The 20,589-nt window shown below is 45.7% G+C and overlaps 2 protein-coding genes and 1 long non-coding RNA gene across 4 annotated transcripts in view; 1 reads left to right on the forward strand and 2 right to left on the reverse strand.

Moving 5' to 3' along the window:
• Window positions 1-14,554, reverse strand: part of MEGF9 (multiple EGF like domains 9) — a 77,477-nt gene extending 62,923 nt beyond the window's left edge. The window contains exons 1-2 of the mRNA XM_072840351.1: window positions 14,438-14,554; window positions 13,960-14,269 (exon numbers count right to left, since the gene is read on the reverse strand). Of these exons, the coding sequence (XP_072696452.1) occupies window positions 13,960-14,269; window positions 14,438-14,554 (427 nt within the window). The remainder of the gene's footprint in view (window positions 1-13,959; window positions 14,270-14,437) is intronic.
• Window positions 14,555-15,377: 823 nt separating this feature from the next.
• On the forward strand, window positions 15,378-16,827 carry LOC140641958 (uncharacterized). 2 transcript variants are annotated; one of them, XR_012038554.1, is made up of 3 exons: window positions 15,378-15,854; window positions 16,268-16,552; window positions 16,645-16,827. It is a non-coding gene; the product is annotated as an uncharacterized lncRNA (long non-coding RNA). The 2 variants fall into 2 exon arrangements; XR_012038553.1 differs by having other exon boundaries at window positions 15,382-15,854; window positions 16,297-16,552.
• Window positions 16,828-18,022: 1,195 nt separating this feature from the next.
• FBXW2 (F-box and WD repeat domain containing 2) overlaps window positions 18,023-20,589 on the reverse strand; it is a 51,714-nt gene continuing 49,147 nt past the window's right edge. The window contains exons 8-9 of the mRNA XM_072842569.1: window positions 18,746-18,898; window positions 18,023-18,205 (exon numbers count right to left, since the gene is read on the reverse strand). Coding sequence (XP_072698670.1) covers window positions 18,157-18,205; window positions 18,746-18,898 — 202 coding nt within the window. The 3' untranslated portion in view covers window positions 18,023-18,156. The remainder of the gene's footprint in view (window positions 18,206-18,745; window positions 18,899-20,589) is intronic.

Genomic DNA, 20,589 nt, shown 5'->3' on the forward strand with positions numbered 1-20,589 from the left:
CACCCTCAGGTGATTGGTGAACTATGAACCACATTTGCAATTCTGAGATTCTTCTGACTCTTACATAATCAAATATTACCTCGTACTTTTTACAACATATTGTTTTGCACCAGCATCTTGACCTAGAGTCCATATTAAGTTAAAGATGAAAGACTTTATTGTCAAGTCAAGAACCATCAATACTACCATTTTGCAGTGTGTGGTATTTCTTGCCAAATGCTAATAAGCATTGCATTGCCTCTCTGTTAGCACTAAGCCTTCTGGTGCTGATTTGACAGTCTTTTTTTTTTTTTTTTTTTTTTTTAAATTTATGATAGTCACACAGAGAGAGAGAGAGAGAGAGAGAGAGGCAGAGACACAGGCAGAGGGAGAAGCAGGCTCCATGCACCGGGAGCCCGACATGGAATTCGATCCCGGGTCTCCAGGATCGCGCCCTGGGTCAAAGGCAGGCGCCAAACCGCTGCGCCACCCAGGGATCCCTGATTTGACAGTCTTACAGTTAGTTCTGCTTTACATTTATCATGGGTGTCTACCTGTTTAGTCTCATCCAATTTCCACCGTTATTTCCTCTCCCCACCCTTACCCCACATCCATATCTACCTCTGAGAAACACTCTTTGATCTAATTTTGATTTTCCCAGTAGCTACTGAAATCAAACCAGAGTCACTGTGCAATTCAGAATGAGTGCTGAAAAGGACAATATAAGGGCTTCCTGGGGGATGCTAGGGAAGGTGACAAAAACAGAACCTAAAAAGTGTTCTGTATCCACTGAATGCTTTATTTCATTTCTGCTACTGCTATCTGCTTTGACAGTGCAGCATAGTTTAGTTAAAAGAGAAAAAGAACACAGACTTTTAAGTCAGACAGAGGTGGGTTTGAATTCTAGGTCAACACTCAAGCACCCTATTAGGCTGGCACTGTTATACTCATGTTACAGATGACCATATAGAAGCCCAGGGAGATTATGTGACTTGGGCTGTGTATGTGCATGTTATATTTGGCATGCTTTCAAAAATGTCAATGTGCAACCAATGTAAAATTGAGTGGTCATGTCTTTCTATAGGCCCCAGTCTTATTTTCACTTTACTGGTCATTTGTGGCTAGAGCTCAATACCTACAAAAGACCCAGAGGATTACATACCTGCTAGAACTGGACAATGGCTGCTTCAGGGAATCCCCAGAGTCACCATCTTTGCATTTGCTTTTTGAAAATAGCTTCCATTCAGCTCAGTTCCGAGCAGTACCATTACTGTGTATCTGGCAATACGGCACAGAGTAATTCTGGCTTGGCCTCGGCCACTCTTGACAGGACAGGAGGTAGACTTTTGCATCAAGCATATTGGTCCTACCTGTACCTTAGAATCACCTGTTAGAAAAGGTTGATCTGTGACAACGTGCAAGTCTTCTGATTACCAGTGGGTTGCCAGTCCCCAGATCACGGCAGGGAAGCTGACGTGTATTAATCTAGAATTGACAGAGTTCACTCTGCTGTTTTTTAAACATGGTGAATGTAATAAAGCAATATTAATAATAACGATAGCCAACTCTGAAGGTTTACTACGTGCTGATTATTAAGCACAACTAAGTTTTTTATGTGCATTAATTTAATCCTCTCTCAATAACACTATAGTTCATTACCTCTTTGATTTAAAAGTTATAGCCTTTTCTTCACAAAACTCAGAGAACAGAGATTATTATGTGAGGTAGATATCAGTTTCCTGGAGGCCAGAGTCAATTTTTTGGCATGTTCTTTAGCACAGAATCCAGGCCTTTTTTGGCAATATCTGAGCCAGGCAGATGGACACTTTGACTTTCCTCAACATAGATTTGAAAATATCAAATGCCTGGCTTGGTTCCAGACTGCTTTGGGCTTTTGAGGACCACTTGAACCCAAGAAAAATCGTGCTTGTGCTAGAACAGACACATGAGAAACAGTCGCTAGTTTGGTTCTGACAAGGAGTACCAAGTCTCAAGTAAAGCATTATATGGAATCTGAGATCTCCATTCAAAATGGATTCACATTCTTTTTGGTGATATAACAAATAATTTAAATGTGGTGAATTATTTCCCATTTTGATCTGTCATATACTTGACTTCAGAAGAGTGCTAAATCCAACTCACGTGTCTGTTTTTTATTTAAAAAAAAAAGGGATTTTGTGAGAAACAGAGCAATGTATGTAGTAATTAAATATTAAACTCAATGATTAGCTGTGGGCTTTTCATAGATTAAAAAAACTTTATCGTTTAGTTATTTTTTTCTGTAATTATCAGGAAGCATCTAATACAGTTACTTAGCATTCAGATTTTGATCATTCAGATTACAGTAATATCACTAATACTACTACTTTCAACTTCAATTTGAAAGATTTCCCATTTTAAAACGTTAAAAATACTTGAAATATATTATGTTTAAGGGGTGCCTGTGTGGCTCAGTCAGCTAAGTGTCTGCCTTCAGCTCAGGTCATGATCTCAGGGCCCTGGGATCCAGCCCCACAGCTGCTTCTCCCCCTGCCTACTGCTCACGCTCTCTTTCGCACCTCTCTCTCAAATAAACAAATAAATAAAATCGTCATATAAATATATATATGTATATATACACACACACACACACACACACATACACAATGTTTAAGAGCAGTATCAGAGCAATAATACATCCATATAGAATTATCTCAATGACAGAGAAGGGAATAAAGTAAATATAGATGTAAAAAAATTCTCTAGTTTTCACTAAAATGTTAACTTTATAGTTATCTGAGTTCATTTTTTGTCTTTACACTTCTTTGCATTTTCTAAAATGAACACATTATTTTTATAATCGTAAAAAAAGGTTAAGGGAATCCCTTTCTACACAGCTCAGCCAAAAGTAATATTAAACATGTACAAAAGAGCAACTTATTTATAAGTTTAATATAAGATAAAGATTATTTTATTTTCTCAAGGTAGTATATGAAGAAAAATAATACTGAAGCATCCCAAACTTTAAAAAAATACCATTACTGTCTATAAATTATACAAATATATAATTACAAAACAGTATAAAATTATACTTTGCGTAAAGAAGCCACATTATAAATGCATCTGCTTCTTTGTTGCGTTTAGTCAAAAGCTATCAGGAAAGAATACCAGAAAACAGTTCTAATTCTATAAAGCCATTGCATTTGAGAAAAGCCCACAGAAATCTGCACGTGAGACTTCTCAAAAAATCTTGGAAGACTGAGCGTAAGGAACAGGCTTCATCTTCTAGTCAGAGAAGCTAAGTCCCAGAGCCATTTAAAAAATATATGTTCAGGGACCTACAAAGTGAATAGAAAGGCAGACTGGAATTCAGTTCTGACTGCTCTACTGATTAGCTAAACCATTCGGCTCTGCTTCTGTGGACAAGTTGAAGCAACAAACTAACTTAGAAACTAAAACCAGTTGAACAGGATAGGTTTGCATGCAATACACCAACAATTCAACATAATAACACCCAACAGCTAGATTGCTTTGTATTTTTGGTACGCTTTACAACTATTCATTAACCCACACAACATCAATGGATGGTGGGGCTATATTGTTAATGCATTTCATACACAATGAATAAGTAAAAACATACTGAAGGATTACAATGACTATAAAATCAAATGAGAAACCTACAGCAGAAAAAGTCCAATGCCTTCCTCTAATCAAACTTCAATCCACAAATAAAAACAGGGTAAGTTTGTTGAAATACTTTTTTCCTTATTTTTTTCATTAATACTTCCCAAACTGAACATAACATCCTAAAAATGATAGATGAGACTGAAGAGGACCCAAAAGCAACAGTCCATTCAATTTCCTTCAGAGATGACAACATGTAAACTTTCCCCAGAACAATTTTTTTATTTATCTATTCATGAGAGACACACAGAGAGCGAGCAAGAGAGGCAGAGACACAGGCAGAGGGAGAAGCAGGCTCCCTGCAGGGAGCCCGACATGCGGGACTCGATCCCGGACCCCAGGATCATGCCCTGAGCGGAAGGCAGACGCTCACGGGTCTGTTGAACAGTCACTGAACCCCTCAGGCATCCCTCCCTAGAATATTTTTTAAGGATTACACCTTTAAAAATCATTTCCAAAATTAAAAGGAATTAGAAAATATTATGTTCTCCCTATAATTAACAATGATACTCATAATCTCTTCTTTTTGCTCACATACATCAAATTAAAAGCACTAGATTTTTTTAAACAAATAATAAAAATATAGTAAGATGCCTGGTAATATGCCAGTTTCTAGGAAGCATCTAAGACTGAAACTAAAGTCACAAAAATGAGTTATCTACAGAGTCTACAATTTACTAAGTAGGATCATTTAATATTCTCTAGTCAGGTTGAAAATATTCCTACTCTTTATCATTTTCCCTATGACCACACAGAAATACATTGCTTTTTCCAACCGAATGAATTTCCCCTCCTTTCAGAGCTGAGCTGTCTCCCTGGCAAGCATATCATATAGAACAGCTGTTATATTACCAGTATAAAAGCAATTTTATCTCATCTAATTGCAAAACATATGGGCAGAATGAAACCGAACTTTTGGGGGCTCTGTATCTTTAAAGGAAGAAATAATCAAAGTTCTTCTATTGGTAAAAGCTGCGAACAATGCTATGAATTCTGATTTTGCACAATTTAAGCAAGATATATTTCACTAAACTTCTTTAATTAATTTTAAGTGCATGTTTTACATCCCCAAACAGAATGACATGGATAAAGAACCAGCTCCATTTTCAGCCTCTGCTAAGATCTCAGCTAAACCTGCCCTGGAGATAATAGATATGTCGATCCTACTCTGTGTTTAAGATTTATCAGGCCTCAAAAAAAAAAAAAAAGATTTATCAGGCCTCAAGAATAGTTTCCTTTCTTGAGTATTGTCTTCAGTAATCTATTTTCTTCAGAACCACAACTCAATGAGACTAAGCAAATATCTCGGATGCAGATCACAATTGCTGAGTCAATGTCAAGAATTAAAAATTAAACTAGCTCTGATATCACATGACTTGATCTCACATAAATAAAAGTTTACCAAGCTTATCACAACTTTTTATCCATTTTTTCCATTTTATTCATTTATTTTATTACTGTGAAGTGAAAATTGGAAAATTCACAAAAACACAGAGGGGTAATTTAAATGACCCATAATCCCATTAGTTAGCTTTAGCCACTTCACATTTTGGTATATTTCTCTTTTCCTAATGTATATTGCTACAAAATATAATAACATATTATATTTAGGCTGCATAATAGTTTAGAGATTACCCTAATTTCTTTATCACAGAAGTTTAGAGTAGAAGAATTTCCATTTCAAAAATCTTTACTGAAAGAACAAAGCCAGTATGTAAACCAAATGAGAGTGGAGCTGATTCTGGGGCACCTGGGGGGCTCAGTCAGTTAAGTGTCTGCCTTTGGCTCAGGTCATGATCCCAGGGTCCTGGGATGGAGCCCCACATCAGGATCCCTGTTCAGCAGGGAGTCTGCCTCTCCAACTCTTTTACCCCTCTGCTCCTGCTCTCTCTCTCTCAAATAAAACGTTTTTAAAAAGAGAGAGTGGAGCTGATTCAAGTGTGGGCAATGATGTAGAGGTGCGAGGTGAGGGTTGGGAGGGCAATGATGTAGGGGTAGGGGTGAGAGGTGAGGATTGGGAGAAGGGCCCAGAAGTAGACCCACTTGGCCTCCTCAGTCTCTATACTTGCTCTAAGTAAGGTTCATACTAGTCCTGTAAGTGAACAGTGAAAGGAGAAGAGTTCACTTCTAAAATAAGGGGAAAGGCCATGAGGTTACGTTATTTTCCCCAAGAATATACTGCAAGTAGAGTACAGCAACAAGCATGCCCTCTTCCTCACTCATTCAATCATTAAATATTTATTGAGAATCTGTTTTGGGCTGGACACTAGGGACACAACTGTAAAGAAAATGAATAGAAGTCCCTGCCCTCATGGACTTTATAAGCCTGATGTGCCTAAAGAAGCTACTTTTCCTTTCTGAGTCTCTATATTTGCCATCCATAAAGCACGGATAATAAGATCAACTGCATTGTTGAAGAGTGAAGTGACATGACGTATGGGGGAAAAGAATCCCAATAGGTAACTAGACATATAATAATATGTGCTCAGTTAACAGCAGTTACTATTCCAGCCAAAGTGTCAAATGTTAGGTTGGATTTGCTTCAATGTGGATGGGACTGGAGGGTATGATGCTGAGTGAAGTAAGTCAATCGGAGAAGGACAAACATATGGTCTCACTCATATGGGGAATATAAGAAATAGTGAAAGGAGAGGAACTGAGTGGGAAAAATTAGTGAGGGCGACAGAACATGAGAGACTCCTAACTCTGGGAAACAAACACAGGGTTGCGGAAGGGGAGGCGGGCAGGGGGATGGGGTGACGGGGTGACGGGCACGGAGGGGGGCACTTGACGGGATGAGCACTGGGTGTTAGAGTGTATGTTGTCAAATCGAACTCCAATAAAAAAACAATACACAAAAAAAATATTAGGTTGGAAATGAGAAGTGAGAGCGTCAAATCTCTTTGCAACTAACGTACTGATTTGAGGCAATACACCTGAAATTGTATATTAAGATAATCCCAAACAGATTTCTACACCAGAAAATAAGTAAATAATATATCAATCTGGAAAAAAAAAAAAAGGAAATTTACATGAGCCCGCCCAATCAAGTGCCATAGTCCACCTGGTCATCTCCATCACACTTACTTTCAAGGACTAGTAGGCTCTTTAATTACCCAGAGTGCCTGGCAAAGAAAATATAAAGAAATCCTCATCCTCAAATACCGTCTTTCCATCCCTTAATTATGGGCGGCAAAATCAGTCAAAGATTTATATTTAACAAAGTAAACCTAAAAGACAACAGTTTGAAATACAAAATACCAAATGTGAACCCACCAAATACCTGTAAAGGTTGGTCAATATTCGCCAATTAAAGTACTAACAGAGGAAAAGAAGTTAAGTCTTTATTCACTCATGTACTACCCAGAACTCAACTAAATATGGATGTCAAAGTCTTGGAGACTCCAAGAACACCTTGTAAACTGTAAAGTACTGCACACTTGTTAATATTGGAAGCACTCTGTTCACTATTAACCTTAATTAGATTTCTACAAAGGAAATTCTGTCATTCAAAAGATCAAACATTTATTTCTCAACCAAATTAAACCTTCCATATTGGTATGCAGCCCAAATCCACCTACCCAGCAAAAACATTTTATTTATAAGTAGAAAAATAAATTTGCTACTTATTCAAAGTACTTAATTTTTTTTTTGAAGCAGATAACTTCTGTGATGACAGTTTTTTCTGTAGTGTTCCTCAGTTGAAGAAAGAAAAACAAAATCTAGGCAATAAAAAAAAAAACAGCCCAGAGCAAAAAGAAAAACTTTTCTCTCATTATTTTCATAAAGAGAGAGTTAATATCATGTCCTGAATACTATACAAATTATGACACTTTCTTCTCAAATAGGCTTAATGATCTAAATTAAATAGACTAAAAACAAATCCATAGGAAAAAAGTCAAAGTCACAGAGAAAGACAGACAGGTTTTGTTCAGAGTGCAAAGTGTTCAACCCTGTGCACCCTGTTACCAGGACATCTTCAAGGACGTCTTTTGTTCCTCCAGAAAGACTTCTTGGAAGAATTGGGCTTTGAGGAGGCACTGAAGGAGGACAAAGTGGTAAATTGTTAAATAGAGAGGATAATTTGATTCCTTAAAGAACATGAAAGAATGGATGGGGCTAAGAATAAAAGACAACAATGAGAGGGACATATAGAGGAATTTAAAGTGAAAAAATGAGCAAGGAAAACAGAGGAGAGTTTTTTTTTCCCCTTAATGAAGGAAAAATAATGGGGAGAGATTTCTTGTGACAATAATACTTATCTGTGAAACAGCAGCATTACCACAAGGATTATGTTGACACAAATTTATCACATGTACTTAGAAGCGACATCTACAAGGATAATTTTTCAGATAATCTTTTACTGTGTTCCAAACACATATGTGTCCAAACATTATCTTTTTCATCACAATTTTTAAAAATATCCCTTCAAAGTTACTAATGTAGTCTGGGTGTTGTTTCCAGTGAAAAGCAGAAAAACCAAAATGTATACTTTAAAAGAGACTAAGTGACCACAGAAAAGGTGCCTGTAACATAATCTCAACGTTAGAAATAAAGATTTTTATACCACATACATCTACAGTAAATAAACAAAAAATCAAGATCAAGGCAAAAGCATGAATTAAAGCTATTTATAACTAAAAATATCATCTAACACTGTCTTTCAGCTAAACGAGATCTTATATTTCTATTCTCTTCTGATCTATTAAGTGCCCTAGAGCAGTAATCTCTCTACCCATAATTTACCCATCGGTAAAAACAGTACTGTGATACTCTTCTTCCATTCTTTTTATAAGGGTGCCAGGACGTCTGGAAGTTAATATATACATGTTTTGAAACGCTGAGATGAAATGTAATGCACACTTTAATTTTATGGGTTTAAAAAAAAAAAAAAAAAAACGAGATAAAAAGACCTAGTCAGATTATTTCAATGTGTAAATTTTCAATTAGCCAGAAGGCTTCCTGGGGTCATAATTCAGAAGATTTGAAACTAACATTATGGTGCTTAACTATGCTGTTCCAAAAACAAATCAGACTAAGGAATTTCTACAGAAATCTAGGCACTTAGGCCAAGAATAAGATACAGTAAATTTGAGAAGTCCCTGGGCCTGGTCCTAAAAAGACTACAGACAAACATCTCTATCACAGACCATATTAAAATCTAATCAAAGGAAGAACTAGAACTACAATTTAAAACCACAGTTGTAAAACACTGTAGAATGAAATCCAAAGAGGTGAATGAATAGATACAATGGAGTGAAGGGAGTAAATGCTAGTAGAACAGTAGGAATTTTCTCAGATTAGTATCCAAGAACCAATAATTTTTAGCAAAATAGTTTCCTTCTCTTCTCTTCTTTGTAACTATATCCTTAAATGCCAATAATACGGATTCTGGAGCCAGTGTGACTAAGTTTGAATCTACGATCTGCTGTAACTGGGCTTCTGTGAGCCCCAGTTTCCTTATCTACAAGACGAGGATAATAATAGTATCTGACTCAACTGTACCTAACTGTTGTAAGGATTAAATAAATTGATGTAAGTAAGGCACTCAGAACACTGCCTGCCTGGACCAAAAGTATGTACGTGTTTGCAATTACTGGTCCATAAGCCCTCCGACCTGATGCCAACTACCAGAAAATCCAAAACCCCCAATTTTTCAACCCTGGCAGCAAAACCTGACCCAAACAAATGCAGGGCTATTTACAGTCTTTAGTTATCCCACTCACTGTAAATGTACAGGCATTTCTGCTACAAATATCTTCACGTATTAGATCACAGGATGCTGCCCCAGACTTCACTTAATTAAGCTCACACAATATTTATTAACTTCCTAAAATCCAGGAAAAAAAAAAAAAGATCTAAATTCTGAAACACATCCAGCCCACAGGTTTTGGATAAAAGATCGTGGACCTACATTACCTTTGGAGCCTGAACAATTTCTATGTCCCTAAAATGAACGGCATCTTCTTAAAGAACCACAAGCAAATAACGCTCTGTACCTAGAGCAGAGAATTGTAGGATGAAGAAAACTGTACTGAGTACAGTTAGGAGGGCCCTGTACACCCAGTTTGTTCCTTTCAAACAAAATCCATTCATGATATTTTACTTACATGTCATATTAGTCAGAATTTTCCAGCTCTAAATTCTAAGGCTTGCTTAAACAAAGCCTATTCTCTTAACTTAGATCATAAATAAGTGATTAATGCTCTTTGTGGGCATTAATGTGGTCCTGAATCATGCATACCAAATCATCACAGAACTTTGAGCTAGAAGAGACTCTTGAGAACTAAACTATTACTCTTTCCCTTCCAAACTATTTTATCATCCATAAATTTACTCTCCCCAATGAGGTAAGAACAACCTGCTCTAACTTGTCCTTAGACTCTGTCTATAGGAACACCCTGTAGGCGAATGTGAATAAACTGGGTGGGGTACACTGACAGACTTGGGATCTAAAAGGATGGCTTGAATCTCACACAATAAATCTACACGCCTGGCAAACGTCTCCGTTCATACTTTAGAAAATAACAAGAATTTCCCAGTCCGGAATGAAGAAACACTCATCTAGTACATGTTTTGTTTTGTTTTGTTTTGTTTTAAAAAAAAAGGCCTAGTTATCTTAATGGACTCAATGAGTCAACATCATAATGCGGCTGCCAAAAACGCTACTGTGATTAGGAACCCACTACATCAACAGCAGTACAGCATCCAGAAGGAACGAGGTAACTGCCCTCCCCACCGCAAGCTAGTCAGGACACATCTGCAGTATTACGTTCAGCTCCACACTTTGAGAGAGATGCGGGAAGACTGAAAAAGTCCATAAGAGGGGTGACCAGGACAGTGGCGAAATCCAACACCATGTCACGTAAAGAACAGTTGAAGGAGCTGAAGCTAGGTGCTCCAGACTCGGAGAGCACGGGATCACATCCCAAAGTCCTGAAGAACAGTCATGGCACAGAGAGAGCGGACTTGTGCATGGCCCCACAGGGCACAGCCACGGCCAGTCGGTGTCAACAACAGAGAGAGAGATTTCAGCTAACTCTTGGAAGTACTTCTTAACACGTGGGGCCACGCTAGGAGGTAGTGGTGTCTAGCCCTAAAGGCCCGTAGCTTTAAGAATCAAACATTTGTCATCACCTTAGTCTCTTACTTCTGGTAACTACCGTTTTCTGGCATCACAGCCCCTCCCTCAACTCTTCTTAAATGCCTACCCAGCCAACCAATCAGCCAAATGTTTTGCCAAGCCTGTGGGAGGAAAGTGCCTGTTTGCTGGGCAATTAGTTTCAGTTTGCAGATCAGGTCCTTATAAACAAAAGAGGGCCCTAATTGAGGGGCAGGAAAGAGCTCTCAGATAGGCCTCTATGAAAGAAATTCTTCTTAAGTCAAAGAGCGTCTAGAAGACCCATCTAGTCCATAATGTATCGTCAAGGGCATTCGGTCCTCACAGAACACTAAAATAAACACCCAGCACAAGCCCATCTTCCCAAATGCCAGGGAAGCCAACTCTGCAAGTCAAACGAGGTCTCTCAAGATCAGCTAGACGCGTGTTCTGTTCGAAGCAGACTGGACCCCGTGCTCAGATCAAAAGGCCATCCTCGATCGTGTCACACCCTAAAGCTAAAGCCACCTGTCAACAGGCCCACAAAGCTCAGGTCAGCCGCTGAGGACCAGACACAGGCAGCCCACCGAGAATTCACGCACACGGCAAGTATGGGCTATGTTAGAGCTAAGACACAGAAGAGCTACCAAAGTTGGACAGCCTTCGAAAACTGTCATCACCCAAAGACCACGACAGACATAGGTACCCGCTAGTCCACGGAGCTCGACTAAAGCCTGAACAGTTCAGATGGCACGTATCAGTCAATCCAGCTTTACTTCACGTGCAGCTGGGTCCTTCAAAACTTCAGCTGAAGAACTGGAGAATATGTCCATGATGGACTTAACAAGAACACATTCTTCTCTGGGTTTGTTTGGTTTTTTTTTTAAAGATTTTATTTATTTATTCATAGAGAGAGAGAGAGAGGCAGACGGAGAAGCAGGCTCCATGCAGGGAGCCTGATGTGGGACTCGATCCCGGGACCCCAGGATCACACCCCAGGCTGCAGGCGGCGCCAAACCGCTGCGCCACCAGGGCTGCCCTTCTCTGGGCTTTTTAAAACAAATCCCAGAAGCGATCTAAGTGTCTGTACATAAGGGATTGGTTTTTAAAAATCACATTATTTTTATGCCAAAAAATGTGACTGTCAAGACGAATAAGGTAGATCTTAAGTACGGACGTGGGGGGAAAAAAAGTTCACAATATATAGGTAAGCGAATACAGCAAGCTGTAAAACAGTACGTGTAGAATTATTTTGAGCTTTCACAACTATTTTTAAAAACCCTCTGTGTACATATGTTCATATACGCCCAGAAAAATGTCTGAAAAGAGATCAAACTGTTAACAGTAGTAACCTCCAGGGACTGACAGGAATTAGGAAGCGGTAAAGGAGTGACTTTCCCTTTTTCCTTTGTAGACTTCTGGTTGTTTGTATTTTTTGGAAGTAAAGGTCTGTGATTTAAAAACAACAATGCAGGGGATCCCTGGGTGGCTCAGCGGTTTGGCGCCTGCCTTTGGCCCAGGGCGCGATCCTGGAGACCCGGGATTGAGTCCCATGTCGGGCTCCCGGTGCATGGAGCCTGCTTCTCCCTCTGCCTGTGTCTCTGCCTCTCTCTCTATCATAAATAAATAAATAAATCTTTAAAAATAAATAAATAAATAAATAAATAAATAAATAAATAAATAAATAAATAAATAAACAATGCAAAAATCATAAAGGTAAAACACCATCAACTACGAAGACTTACTAATCATTCAAAATAAGTGATCTTGCTACTAACTGCTACTGTGTGCTTCAAACTAAAAAATCTAATTCTTCCTTTTTCCATTATATTTTACTGCTACAACAACAAGATTATCACATTACTACTAGGTCTCAAAAAAAAAAAAAAAAACAAAGAACAACAAAAACTGTAGTCTTTAGAATAACACACACGTGGTGCTTGCTCTGCACCGGGAACTGTTCTAAGCACCATAAATGTATTAACTTAGTTAATCTTCGCAGCAATCCTATGAAGTAAGTACTATTATTATCTTCGTTTCGCGGCTGAAGAGGGGTTAGGTGACCTGCCCAAGATTACATGGTTAATAACGGGCAGAGCCCGGACTCAAACCAGAGTCCACACTCGGAGCCACTGCGCTTCCTGTCTCTTAGGAAGATGTCAATCTCTCTATACCAAAGCCAAAAAAGGTCACAGTCAAAATCCAGCTAGTTAATATACTCCTTCAAGCTAGAAGAGACGCAAACTTAGCTTTTTATGGTCGAATAATCTACATTCCTACCGATGTCAACGCCAAGCTCCGACCCAAGACTCGAGACGGTATTAAGACTCATAATCATGTGGGCAAACTCTCTACAAATTCGAGTATAGTCCAAAGTCCACGCCTGACTCTGCAAGCAAAGCACCGAGTCTGGGAGTCAGGTCAGAGACCCGTTAACCTGAGTCCAGCCTGGCCCACAGTGTGGGCCCCTCTGCACACCCTGACTTCGGCAAAGGAGTCCAGAAGCTCCTGCCTGACGTCTTGACAGGGTGGCTTTGATTTGCTGGGTTCCAGGCCCACTTTCGGTTAAAAGGAGGCGAGAACACGAGTTGTCCGGGGCTTTGCTTCCATCAGCAGGAAGAGGAGCCTGTCTTCTCTGTGGATCCGAGACAGACACAGGCGTCCCTCGCCATCCTCGGGGCTGAGCACTGTGGCTGGGGCGGGGGGACGGGCACCCCCGCTCGCACTGTGACGTGTCCCAACACACTGACCTGGTAATTGAGGAAGAAAATCGCGGTGCAGGGAGGGGAGTTAACCTAATTCCCAGGCGTGCGCAACCTAGATACACACCTGTCCCACAGGACCCGCTGAATCCGCTAATTTGCAGGGAAAACCCGGATTACAACGGCTTTTTTTTCCTTCTTCCCTTTTCCCGGCCTCGAGCGGCCCTCCCGGCGGCGCACGCCCCAGCCCCAGCCCCAGCCGCAGCCGCAGCCCCAGCCCCAGCCCCAGCCCCAGCCCGTGGCCGCCTGCGGGGGCGCCTGCACAGGTGCGCAGGACGCCGGGGCGCGGGGCGGAGGCTGGGGAGGCGGCGCGGACCTGGGCCCGGAGCCGCAGCCTCTCCAACTTCCCGGAGCGGCCGGGCCAGTGTGCGGCCGCCGGGGGCTCGGCGGGGGGCGGGAGCGCCGTCTCCGCGGGCGCCCGGGGAGGCCCAGCTGGGGGCGGGGGGGGGGGCTCACCTGGGGGCGCGGCGGCAGGTGCGGCGGGGGCGGCGGGCGGGAGGTCGGTCGGGGTCGGGGTCGGGGTCGGAGCCGGGGTCGCGGCCGAGGTCGGGGTCGCAGCCGAAGTCGGGGTCGCGGCCGGGGCTGGAGTCGGGGTCGCGGCCGAGGTCGGGGCTGGAGCCGGGGTCGGAGCCGAGGTCGGAGCCGGGGTCGCGGCCGAGGTCGGAGCCGGGGTCGCGGCCGGGGTCGGGGTCGCGGTCGGGGTCGCGGTCGGGGTCGCGGCCGGGGTCGGGGCCGGGGCGCGGGGCGGCGGCCGGGGCGTGGGCGGCGCGGCGCCGGGGTCCGGGTCGGGGTCCGCGGGGTCCGTGGGGGCCGCGGCGGCGCGCGGGGCGTGCGGCGAGGGCGAGGGCGAGGGCGAGGGGGGCGGGGGCGGGGGCGGCGGGGAGGCGGGGCGGCCGAGCGGGCTCCCCGGCCCCGGGCCCCGCGCCGCGTCCACCTGCCCCGCGGCCCCGCCGGCCGGGACGGTCCCCGCCGAGACGGAGGCGGCGGCGGCGGCGGCGGCGGCGGCGCAGCAGAGCAGGGCGACGGCGCGCAGGCTCGGCAGGCTCCTCATGGCGCGCGGGGCTCCGCCGTGCGTTCACGCGGTCGTGGCGTCGGCCGCTCGGGCATCCCGCCGTCCCCGCGCCCGCACCCGCACCCGCGCCCGCGCCCGCGCCCGCTCCCGCTCCCGCACCCGGGCCGCCGCCGCCGCGCGCATCGCCTCCTCCCTCTGACAGGCGCCCGGCCCCGCGGGCGGCCCCAGCGCGCAGGCAGCGCCCGGCCCCGCGCGCACGGCCCGCCCTCCGCGACGGGCGGCCGCGCCGGCCAATGGGCGCCCGCGCCGGCCCACGTGACGCGCCCGGGCCCCGCCCCCGAGCGGCCCCGCGGGCCAATGGGCGGGCGTGCGGCGGGGGGCGGGGCCGGGCGGGCGGGGGGCGGCGCGGGCGCGTCTGCGGCCCCGGCTCGGGCGGCCGCGGCTTTGTCTGCCCGGGGAGCGGGGCGCGGGGCGCGGGGCGCGGGCGGCGGCGGCGGCGGCGGAGCAGACAAAGGACGCGCCCCGCGCGGCGGCCCGAGCTGCTGCTGCCCCGGGGCGGGGGTCGGCTCCGGGAGCCCCCGCCCTGCCGACAGTGGGGCGCCGCGGCGGGGAAACTGAGGCGGCGGCCGACACCTGCTGCGGGGGGCCCGCCCCGGTCCGCGAGCGCAGCCCCCCGGCCCCGCCCCCCCCAGGACGCCCCGGGGCTCCGGCGGCCCGAGCGCAGCGGCTGCCGGGGGCGGCCTCGGGCATGTGTCGGGCGGTCCTGGGGCGCGGGGGCGCGGGGCGTTGGGGTCGGGGTCGGGGTCGGCTCCCGCCATCCTCGGAGGAGCCCGGGACGGCGGGCGGGGCGGGGCGGGGGGTCCTCGTCCGCTCGACTTCCCCGGGGCCGCGGGTGGACAGGCCCGTCGGCGGCCCGCGCCCTCCCGCGCACCTTCCCGGCCCCGAACCCCCGAGACGTCCCTGGGTCCTGGGGAGTAACGGCCCCGCCCGTCCGCCCGCGGCCCTTTGTTAATCCGCGGACTCTGGTCCCGGTGGATCCTCCCCCCCGGGCCTCTTCCTAAAAGCCCGAGAAAGGTTTTCGGAAACAAACACGGTCCACAGCTGCCCTCCGCCCCTTCACCCCGCGGGCGCGCAGGTGCCTCGGCCCCGCCCCAGCACCGGCCGAGTAGGGTCGCGCCCCCCCCAGGGCTGTGCCCCCCGCTCTCGGGGCCCCCGGGGCTGACACTGAGCTGACCCGTGATGGTCAAATGGAACCAAATTGAAAAGAGCCTGTGGCGCCCTGGAAAGAGCTCATCGTCGAACATTAGAGTCCGGCAGATCCGGCTCATGATCAGCCCAGGTGGGTGGCCTCGGAGGAGACCTTTGACCTTTCTGAGTCTCGGTTTTCTCATCTACAAAGTGGGGTCAATAAATTGTCTCACTGGGGCTCCCTGGGCGGCGCAGCGGTTTGGCGCCTGCCTTTGGCCCGGGGCGCGATCCTGGAGACCCGGGATCGAATCCCACGTCGGGCTCCCGGTGCATGGAGCCTGCTTCTCCCTCTGCCTGTGTCTCTGCCCCTCTCTCTCTCTCTCTCTCTCTCTCTGACTATCATAAATTCTTAAAAAAAAGGAAAAAATAAATAAATTGTCTCACTGGGTTAAACTGAATTGGAGAGATGTTTTCACAGAGCCCGGTAGACAGAAGGCGCCCCTCCCGAGGGCGGGTTGATGTTTCCTTTATCCCAGTGCTAACTTTGAGCCTTGTTGGCTGAAGGACCACAACAAAAAACCTCTGCGTCACAGCTTCCCCATCAGGTGACAGGGCCTGACAGCCGCCCTACCAGCGATCTGCAGTGATAGCCGAGAAATGCTGGGCTGGTCCTAAGATGCGCTACATCAGAGACTCCCGGGCAGCAGGGGGAAGAGCTGATGCAGCTTCTTTGCCTGGAGATTCACAGAAAGAGACGACAAGTCCTTAACCAGAGTGATCCCGGCCAGCGCTCTGCCTCGGACAGGGATTGGCCCAGGAAGTTGAATTATTTTGAAAGACAATTTAAGTGTATGACTGACCGTTCTTTCAACATTTAATTCTTTAAATTGTTTGCTCTGCCTCTAAATCACAAGATAACTTGTTTTTTTTTAATCTCTTAGGAATAAAGGATGCCTGGGGGGGCCCAGTCGGTTAAGCATCTGCCTTTGGCTCAGGTCATGATCCTGGAGTGGGTCCCACAATCGAGTCCCATGTCTGGCTCCCTGCTTGGCAGGGAGTCTGCTTCTTACTCTGCCTCTCTCTCTCTCTCAAATAAATAAATAAAATCTTTTAGAAAAAATTAACATCTTATTAATAATATTTTATGTTTAACAATCAGAAACACTAGGGGCACCTGGATGGCTCAGTCGGTTAAGCGGCTGCCCTCAGCTCAGATCATGATCGCAGGGTCCTCGGACGAAGCCCCACGTCATCATTGGGCTCCCTGCTCAGCAGAGTCTGCTTCTTCCTCTCCCTCTGCCCACCTCCCCTTTCGTGCTCTCTCCTACTCTCTCTCTCTCTCTCTCTCAAATAAAATTTAAAAATCAGAAACACCTTACATACCCACTATCAAAGGTATTATTACGTCTGTTCAATTTCATCACATAAAGTCATTACAAGGGCGGCTCTGAAGACAATATAGTAAATAGTCATAAGAGCTCATTGAGCTCTTGCTGTGTGCTAGACATTACACCAAGAGCTACAGGTGAAATGTTTTGTTTAATCCTAAAAAGAACCCCAGGAAGAAGGCACTATTATTATCCTTATTTTACAGATAAAGAAACTAGGGCACAGACAGGTTAAGCCACTTGCCCAAAGATACTTAGTAAGAGATAGAGCCTCAGAAATCAAACTGAGGCTGGCCAGCTACCGTAGCTCCCTTAACAACTGTGCTGTAAAGGGAAAATGATCATGATCTAATGTTAAGAAGAAAAGAGGGGGGGAAATTATAGCTCTGACTCTGTGTGTAATAGAACGTTGGCTGGCACTTCCCCTGCTGCTCCAGAACTGTGGCTAAGACCCAGGGCTCTCAGGAGAGCTGTCAACCCACCCATGACCTATGGGGCCACTAGACTTGATAATGAGGGGGCCGCGGAACGGCAGGGGTCAGAGAGGACTCCTCAGAGCAGAGGGGCAGCGTGAGCTTTCTCCTGTAGGCAATGCGGACGCTATAAAGTGCCCTATCGGATTCCTTTTGTGTACTCAGTACTTAGCACCACGTCACATACACAGGAGTGGCTCAGGAAGTGTTTGTGGAGGGGCGCCTGGGTGGTGCAGTGGGTTGGGCGACTCGACTCTTGGTTTCAGCTCAGGTTGTGGTCTCGGGGTCATGGGATCGAACCCTAGGTCCGGCTCTGCACTCAGCACAGACTCTGCTTGAGACTCTCTCCCTCTTCCCCCTCCCCAAAGAAATAAATAAATCTTAAAATAAATAAATAAATAAATTGTTTGTTGAACTAAATGGAGCCTCACCAAATGGCAAACGCTGTATGAATGCAGTTTTGCGTTCATAACGTATTTATTCTCAAAAGGTAGGGCTGTCCCCACACTGCCGACCTCTGAAAGGTGAAGGGATTTGCCCAAGCTCCAGCCAGTTCCAAAGCCCAGGCTCTCCTCAAGACTCCACAATCCATTCACGCGGCCACTATGTGTTGCACACAGTAGGAGGTCGGTGGACATATGCTGAAAAAAAAAGGACACATACGCACCACATTTTACCCCCTTATACAAGCAGAATTTAAGAAAAGAGCAGCTTTGAAGAGTATGAAAAGAAGAGAAAGAATAATAAAAAAAAAGAGATGCGGCTCAGCAAAATAACTTCATCTCCCAGATTCCAATAAAACATGGAAACTTTCCCCTTTCTGTTTCATTGAAACAGCAATGCTGACACGGACAATTTCTAATCCTGCCGGAGCCTGGCCTCCTATCAGATGTGGCCAAATGCAAGCTCTGGCATCATCTGCAGACAACTTTAGGATTATTGGGGCCGCTATTAACAAGTCTGCCCAGCAAAGGGCACTAACAGAACACTCACACTGGGAGAGGTACAAATGTCTAAAAAACACGAAATGCTGTATATTCAACCTAAGTAATCAAAGATTTGCAAATTGAAACAATGAGTTACTTTTTTTTTTTTTTTAACCTGAATTTCAGGCAAGAATTTTTAGAAATTGGTAATACTTGCTGGTGAGGAAGTGCCTTAAGAGTGTAAAGTGAGGGCACCTGGGCGGTCGAGCCTCTGCCTTCGGCTCAGGCCGTGACCCTGGGGTCCTGGGATCCGGCCCCGCGTCGCTCCCTGCCTGCTGCTCCCTCTCCCTCTGCCGCTTCCTGGGCTCGTGCCGTCTGTCTCTCTCTCCCTCAAACAAATAAATAAACCTGAAAAAAAAATAATAATTGCCCAAACTTGGAAGCAGCCACGATGTCCGCCGGTAGGTGAGTGGATAAATAAACTGGGGTGCATCCAGACAATAAAATATTATTCAGTGCTAGGAAAAAAATGAGCTCTCAATCCATGAAAAGATATGACGGAATAGTAAATGCAAAGCAAATCACATTCTATATGATTCCAGGTATGGGATGTTCTGAAAAAGGGAAAACTATGGAGACAGTACGATATATTATAATGATGGATACGTATCATTACACATTTGTCCAAACCCATAAAATATAACACTGAGAGTGAACCACCGTGTAAGGTACGGACCTGGGGTGACTACGACGTGTCACTGTAGGTTCATCACTCGTAACAGATGGACCAGTCTGGTGGGGGATGTTGAAAGCCGGGGAGGCTGTGCTTGTGCGGAGACAGAGCGTATATGGGAAATCTCTGTCTCTTCCTCTCAATTTTTCCCTGAACCTAAAACTGCTCTAAAAATAGTCCTATGAGGGACGCCCGGGGGGCTCAGCAGTTGAGCGTCTGCCTTTGGCCCAGGGGATGACCCCGGGGTCCTGAGATTGAGTCCCGATCGGGCTCCCTGCATGGAGCCTGCTTCTCCCTCTGCCTGTGTCTCTGCCTCTCTCTCTGTCTCTCATGAATGAATAAACAAATAAAATATTTTTAAAAAATAGAGGATAGGGCGACGCAGTGGCTCAGTCAGGTAAGCATCTGACTCCATCTCAGCTCAGATCTTAATCTCAGGGTCTGGAGTTCAAGCCCTGCACTGGGCTCCACACTGGGTGTGGAGTCTACTTTTTAAAAAATGTAAAAAAGGGGGGTGGGGAGACTTTATATTATGATCTCAATTATGTAGGATATATGTAAAAAAGACCAAAAGGAAAAACACCAATATAGGAATAATCTTTGCCTCTGAATGTTTGCGTTGTGGGTAAAGGTCTCTTCTCATATTTTCTTGCATTTTCCAAAATTTTTTTAAGATTTTATTTTTCTTAATATTTATTTATTTATTTGAGGTGGGGAGGGGCAGAGGGAGGGATGATCCCAAGCAGACTCCACGCTCAGTGCGGAGCTGATATGGGGCTCAATCTCATGACCTTGAGATCATCACCTGAGCCAGAGTCAAGAGCCCAACATTGAACTGACTGCGCCACCCAAGAGCCCCTTAAGATTTTATTTTTAAGTAATCTCTATGTCCAAAGTGGGGCTCAGTCCTGACCGCGAGGTCCAGAATCGCCTGCTTTACTGACTGAGCCAGCCAGGTGCCCCTGTGTTTTCCAAATATCCGTTTACAACAAACACATGGCCCTTCAATGGGGAACCACCACCAAGAGAATTCACCCGGCTCTGGGCGTAGGTCGGCCGGCCACATCCCTGACCCGCCTCCGCGGTATCTCAGGATGATGAGAGAAAGTCCTTAGTCATAAACTCACATTAAGTGCAAAGCACCTTCCCCAAACAACGAAGCCAAATGTTGAAGTCCCGCTTCAAAGTCCTTCTAGAAGATGCTAAAAATAAGCTCAGAAATGCATTTGCTGCAGTTCTCGCAGACCTACTGAAGGACGTCATTCAGAGTGGGCACCAAGTCAAACCCTCGCTCGTCATCAGTGTTGGCCGTAGAGCAAAGAATGTGAGCCATTTGGGGGACGAATGGGGCCAAAGCTTCGAAAGT

Source organism: Canis lupus, chromosome 10 (assembly GCF_048164855.1).
Source record: "Canis lupus baileyi chromosome 10, mCanLup2.hap1, whole genome shotgun sequence".
Taxonomy (NCBI): domain Eukaryota; kingdom Metazoa; phylum Chordata; class Mammalia; order Carnivora; family Canidae; genus Canis; species Canis lupus.